Genomic DNA, 6,421 nt, shown 5'->3' on the forward strand with positions numbered 1-6,421 from the left:
AGCGAAATTGTGTTAGAAAAGAAAATTCATGGAATTTAAATTACCGTACTAAAGTTGTTAAGTTTAAATTATTTAATGAAAACATTCATAACATCAACAATTAAAACAAAGTTATAATACCCTTCTACCCTATGGGTAGCGGGTATAAATATACTAAATGATAAGAAGTGACTTCAGCAGCATTAAATTAAATAATTTTTTTTAAGCAAGTATACCGAGCAATAGATATTTTTTATAAATTATAGAGAGTATGAAACTTTGTCAAAGCTAACGTATATCAACATAGAGAGCCGAAAGCTTTTAAAAGCTCGCTCTATGTTCTATTATAAATTCAATTATCGCATCATTTTTGCTTCAGTAGCCAAAATGTTGTCAAGACATCTGAATCGAGAGAGAAAGATCTGCGCCCAGATACTACAAATTCAAAGGGCGTTGTCTGCAAAAGTAGGTAATAATTATTGGAATTGCGATGAGCATATGAATTTATAATTGTACATCCTTTTCAGAGCGCTGGAGACTTGACTTCAAAATATTTAGAAGAGTCTAAACCTTACTCGGAAATACCTGGTCCCACTAAATTTAATTTCATACGATCTTTTCTACCGGGTGGTAAGTGAGCTTTTAACTCGGCAAAGTTTCTTCATATAGATGTTTTATTCTCTCTCTATCTCTCTCTCTTTCTCTCTCTTTTCTTTTTGTTTTGTTTTGTTTTGCTTTGACTTTTGATAAGGCCGCTATAAGAATGTGCCGGTTCATGAAATGTTTTTGGATCTCAGCAGTCGCTATGGGAATATTTTTCGTATGCCTAGTGTGAGTGGAACTGACATTGTGATTACTTTGAATCCGGTGGACTATGAGACAGTTTTCCGCAATGAGGGACAGTGGCCCTACAGACGGAGTTTCGCCACCTTTGAGTATTACAAAAAGGTTCATCGGCGCGATATTTTCGAGGGTGCTGATGGACTAACTTCTGGGTAAACAAAATGTTTAATTCTTTTGAGTCTTCTAATAAGATTTAAATGTATAGAAATGGACCGGCCTGGGGTAAGATGCGAACGGCTGTCAATCCAATTCTATTGCAGCCCCGAAATGCCAAGTTATATGTGAATAATCTTGTTCAGGTCAATGATGAGTTTTTGGAGCGGTAAGCAAGGTGCCAGCAACTAATACTATTGATCAGTCGAGCAACCTTTATTATTACACGAAACAGTATACGAGCCATACGAGATCCAGTAACTCAAGAAATGCCAGCTGATTTTGTAGAGGAAATTCGCCGTTTAATTTTGGAGTCCATTGGATTTGTGTCGCTCAATACTCGCCTAGGTTTTCTCGGTGAGAATCGGGATAGCGAGGAGGTGATTCGTTTTATCAAGGCATTGGAAGATATTCTGGAATTGGGTTTTATTTTGGATATGTTGCCTCCAATTTGGAAGTATCTGCCAGAACCTAACTTTAAAAAACTCATGCGTTCGTTGGACACCATCACTGACATAGCAAATGGACACATTCAGCGAGCCCTGCAGCGTGTAGAGGAGAATGCCAAGGCGGGTCGTATAAGCCTCGAGCCAGGTATGGAGATGAGCATACTCGAAAAACTGTTGCGTGTCGATCGTCAGACGGCAGTTATTATTGCATTGGATTTATTTTTTGCTGGTGCAGACCCTGTAAGTATTTTCTCTGAATTTTCTAGAAAAGCGCTAAAAAAGTTTTCAATTTCATTTTAGACCTTGGTGTCTCTGTGCGGCATTTTGTTGATGTTAGCTAAGAATCCCGCTAAACAATCCCGCTTATTAGAGGAGATCAAAAGCGTACTGCCGGACAAGCATTCGCAATGGACCATAGAATCCACATCAAATTTACCTTATCTACGTGCTTGCATCAAGGAGGGCATTCGCATGTATCCCATTGGACCTGGCACCTTGCGTCGAGTGCCAACTGACGTTGTTTTGAGTGGATACCGAGTTGTGGCTGGCACAGATGTGGGTATGGCGTCCAACTATCAGATGGCAAACATGGAACAGTATGTTCCACGCGTTCGCGAGTTTCTGCCCGAGCGTTGGCTGCGTGACGAATCTAGCTCAAACCTAGTGGGTGACACGTCCACTCCCTTCATGTATTTACCATTTGGCTTCGGACCACGAGCCTGTGCTGGCAAGCGCATTGTTGACATGATGCTGGAGATTGCAGTTGCTAGGCTGGTGCGCAACTTTGAAATTGGCTTCGACTATCCCATAGAGAATGCTTTTAAGGCGGAATTCTTTGTAAAACCTAACATACCATTTATGTTCAAGTTTGTTGAACGTTCTGTGTAATCCAAGCTTAAGATCTGGCAAAGTTAAGTAAAGCTATTTAAAGTGGTCCTCGCCGGGTCGTGTGTATTATGGGTATAAGTGGCCTCTGTAACAACAATAGTAACTACTACTTGATTCAATTGATTTTGGTTTTGGCTTGCAAGAATTGTGACATCTACTGCGAGTATGTGAAGACCACTTGTCATTGCTTGGAATGGCGCTAGCTCTTGAGTGTCCTTGGATGTACTTGACATGACTGTCCATTATTAGTCTAGTTTATATTTCTGATCTACGTGGTTGTCTGAAAGATGTATTAAATAATAATGAAATATGAAACAAGTATCAAGTCATTTATTCATACAAAGAATGTGTAAAACATCATTGGCGCTTAAATGGTCCAATCTTTTTTAATCCAATACACATAATGTGTTAATTTATCTAGTCTATATGTATTGTATCATCATCCTAATTCAATATATTAATATATTAGTAATTGTGCTGATTACATAATCTGCCTTCACAGAAAAATTTACATATTTCACATTGGTTGTTTTTAAAAATACCCATATGATAGTAATCTCACAAACTTTTCCATAGCAAATTATTTATATAAAAAATGTTGCATATTTTTAGGCTGGCTCAGAATCCGGAGCTATAACTTCCAAATTTAGCTTTCTACCTATATTTTCAACCTCAAAGTTTAAGAAATTGAAAGAATTTTAACAAAATTAATTATTTAATAATTTGGTTTATTTTTATATTATATACTACATTTGAATTTGCAGATTGAATATGGTGACGATCACTACTTTATGGAGCATACTTTCAGGCTGTGTCTTAAATTTACAACGTAATCGCATTTTGAAAATAGAAGTTGTATTGTTTAAATGGAGATGGAGACAGCTTTATAAAGCACATCATATATTAAATGAACAATAATATCTTTACATCATTAAAATAGTTCTTCCAAAAAACATATTTTATATAAACAATACTCACCACGTATAAGAGTAGTTGGTTAAAGCCTTTGCTGTTTAAAGTTTCGAAAATGTGGCTCTCTGTGGACGTTGCGAGGAGTTCATTGAATTGTTTTGCTTTTTGCACTTCGTTATCGGAAAAACAAATAAAAGCACTAGCATAAATAATGCAAAAGTATTCATTTTGACATCGAATAGACAAACTTGCATTGCCCATCCATGTTTTCTGTTTCTTGCCACCTTTTACGTTTTCCAGCTTCTTCTATGCTCTTTTTTATTCTGGTGTTATTGGTGTTGTTGCTGCTGATGTACTTGGGCGGAACTTGGACAGTCGAGGGTCTTATCTGTGTGAGCTGCTGCTGGTCTCGTATGTCCTTCATTTTATGTTACTTTCCGTTGGAGTCGTCTTGTGCATTATTAAAACTATTTTCTCCAATGGCGCCAGGACTGGTGAACCTCCATCGTAGCCTCTTTTTTCCTTTCTATAAGAGCGGCAGCACTTGAAATGTCAATGCTGGCCTTTGCAGTGCATAAAGTTTTATCGTGGCCGGCACGGCACAAGTCGTCGAGGCGACGCGGCGGGTAGAGGTCAGATGCTCCATGAGGATGGCAGACAAACAAAATGAATGGAATTCATTATTGGATGGAGAAGTGACTCTTTAAAGCTGCTGTTAAATTGAAAATGCATGTCAAATTTCACATACAAATCACGGACCAAACCTAGAAGCAGCAATAGAAAATTTTATAGCCAGCTTTTAGGCTTGTTGGTGCTTGGCATGCATTTGCACTTTATGACATGTAGCCCCCATAAACTGAGCAATTAGACATGTCCGACTCGCACACATGCTCGCATGTAAATATATCCATACATATGTGTATGTAGCTTGCAGTAACATCTTGACAATCGGAATTTGGCTTTCGCATTGAACTTTGACCGGCCATCAGGCACGTTGTATTGCTCTAGCCTGTGACATGACATGGTCCTTCATTGCAGTGCTGCCAATTTGCGAGTGAGCAACAACAGCAAGAATAGCATCAACAGCAACAGAACGGGCGTGGCAAACAGACCACGTCTAATGATGGCATACATAACCTACCTATCGTTGTCGCCTGTCGCTTGCCTTCTGCCTCCTGCCTCTTGCCTCATGTCACTGTGTGCTTGTCCTATGCTGCCTGCTCACGCCTACGTTCAGCGTCTCGTCCTGGCCGTGCTTCAGCCACAGACCCAGCCATAGCCACAACTACTGCTACAGCTATTGCTATTGCTAGTGGTCCCTTGCAAGTGTCATGTCAAAACGCACTCGGTTTGCTTGTCAATTTCGCAGTTGGGCGTGGTTGTGCATGGGCACGAGCATGACTTGAGCCCCATTGCAAGGCATTAGCATGTAAAGGCAAAATTTAAAGCAAAAAAACAAAAATAGAGAAAAGAAAAACAGTACTGCAACACAGGACAATCATCAGGCAGAAGCACAGACGAGCCCCATCCTCTTTTGCCACACCCGGCCCGCCTGCCTGCCTGCGACCCGCCCTGACAGGCTTTCATGATTAATGGTTGTCAATGGCATGCTGTTGTTGTTATTTGTGCGGCTGTGTCCTGAGTCCTAAAGTCGCCTGCATATAAAAAGTAATTTTGTTATTTTAAGAAAGCACCCAGCAGTAAAAATCTCCCTTCTTTTTTTTTCTTTCCGTCTTCGGGAGGAAATTGATTCAGCAGCGCACTTTTTCCAGATCGTTTCCACAGGAATTCCCCGAACTGGCTGGCAGTCGCGCAATTTCGCAACCTTTAGCACCCCGTCAAGATACTCTCGCACTCTTTCCATTCAGGCTTGTGTTAATGGCATTGGCAATGGGATTTCAGAGAGAGGAGGAAACAAATTTAATTTATTATTTTGAAAAGCAAAGCATTTCTAATCGAATTGTATTTTAAATACGCCACGCATACCAAATTGAAAAATTGAAAAATTGTCCCCGATTGTATTACGCTTATTGACGTTATTGTTGTTGTTCTTATCGCTTGGCTGTGTATTAGTTGAATATTTGATTGTTTGTGCAGAGTGTATTGGGAGGGGAAATTGTGGTTATCAGATTGTTAACATCAATGATGTGCTACCATTCTGACACTAGACCAGTTTTTATTCTTCTTCATAATAGAGTAATCGAGACATCTTTTCATTGAATTCAATATAAATTCTATGTTTTCTATGAGTTAACTAGGTTTCGAATATTAAAATATACAGAAGTTAACAATATTGATTTTATAAATAAAAAAAAAAAACAAGTTAGAGTTTATTTTTATTATTTATTGTTTATAAGTATTTTTACCAAGATGAAACGAGACATTTGTCAATTTCAATACAATCACTTTATTAACAATGTAATATTCCTTAGTGAGTTATAACATAAAATAAAACTTATGAGCTCAATCCGCATGTTTCCCTTAGATTTTAATAGGTAAATTGTCTGGTATTCTTAAAAAATAAATCGATGTTCTTATGTTACATCATTTTTTTTTTGAACAAATATGAAAATTATGATGACTATTCTAAAAACTGTTCTTCTTTCATAAAAACTAAATTAAAGATTTTTTAAATATTTGTCCAATTTAATTTAGATAACAAACTGGGAAAGCAGGTTAATGAAGACTGCAATCGAGATGGGAAAGAACGCTACATGGTCTTCGCCCGAATTGTGCCCTGCTACATTTCATGACTTTGTCCCTTTGCAGCCGCTCGTTCCTTATTCGCAGTGCCTTTTGCTGCATACAAAGTTGGACGAAACAATGGAGAATCGTCTTGCTGGGACATATACGGTGGCATTATTGTTATGTGAATGTGACGACTTTTTAACTTCCGTTACGCTGATGTGTTTCCGTTTCCTGTTTTATTCGGAACTCTTGCTCGTTTTGTTGTTGCCTTTTTTTTTAACAATGTCACTGACGAAAATGTAGCATGGATAATTTCAGCAACAGCACAAACAGCCTGACGATTTTATGCCAAGTTGATATGCAGTGGCTTTTCTTTAGATATAACTGTACTCTGTTGTAAGTATTTATATATTTGTGTATATACTTACATATGTATTTTGTATTTTCTGACGTGCATCCTCAATTTCCTTTTTATATTATTTTAATTTTATGTTATTGTTATGACACAA

The 6,421-nt window shown here is 38.1% G+C and overlaps 1 protein-coding gene and 2 long non-coding RNA genes across 3 annotated transcripts; 1 reads left to right on the top strand and 2 right to left on the bottom strand.

Annotated features, from left to right (window-relative positions):
• The first annotated feature begins 366 nt into the window (after positions 1 to 366).
• On the top strand, positions 367 to 2,354 carry LOC132786388 (probable cytochrome P450 12e1, mitochondrial). The gene is made up of 6 exons (XM_060792906.1): positions 367 to 444; positions 507 to 609; positions 731 to 974; positions 1,028 to 1,144; positions 1,211 to 1,664; positions 1,725 to 2,354. The coding sequence occupies exons 1-6, from the start codon at positions 367 to 369 to the stop codon at positions 2,310 to 2,312; spliced, it is 1,584 nt and encodes a 527-aa protein (XP_060648889.1). The 3' UTR covers positions 2,313 to 2,354.
• Positions 2,355 to 2,366: 12 nt separating this feature from the next.
• LOC132786391 (uncharacterized) lies at positions 2,367 to 2,825 on the bottom strand. The gene is made up of 2 exons (XR_009632440.1): positions 2,653 to 2,825; positions 2,367 to 2,592 (listed from the first exon to the last, which is right to left on the bottom strand). It is a non-coding gene; the product is annotated as an uncharacterized LOC132786391 (long non-coding RNA).
• A 468-nt stretch (positions 2,826 to 3,293) lies between these two features.
• On the bottom strand, positions 3,294 to 5,196 carry LOC132786390 (uncharacterized). The gene is made up of 3 exons (XR_009632439.1): positions 4,708 to 5,196; positions 4,366 to 4,625; positions 3,294 to 4,264 (listed from the first exon to the last, which is right to left on the bottom strand). It is a non-coding gene; the product is annotated as an uncharacterized LOC132786390 (long non-coding RNA).
• Positions 5,197 to 6,421: the final 1,225 nt, after the last annotated feature.

Source organism: Drosophila nasuta, chromosome 2R (genome assembly GCF_023558535.2).
Source record: "Drosophila nasuta strain 15112-1781.00 chromosome 2R, ASM2355853v1, whole genome shotgun sequence".
NCBI lineage: Eukaryota > Metazoa > Arthropoda > Insecta > Diptera > Drosophilidae > Drosophila > Drosophila nasuta.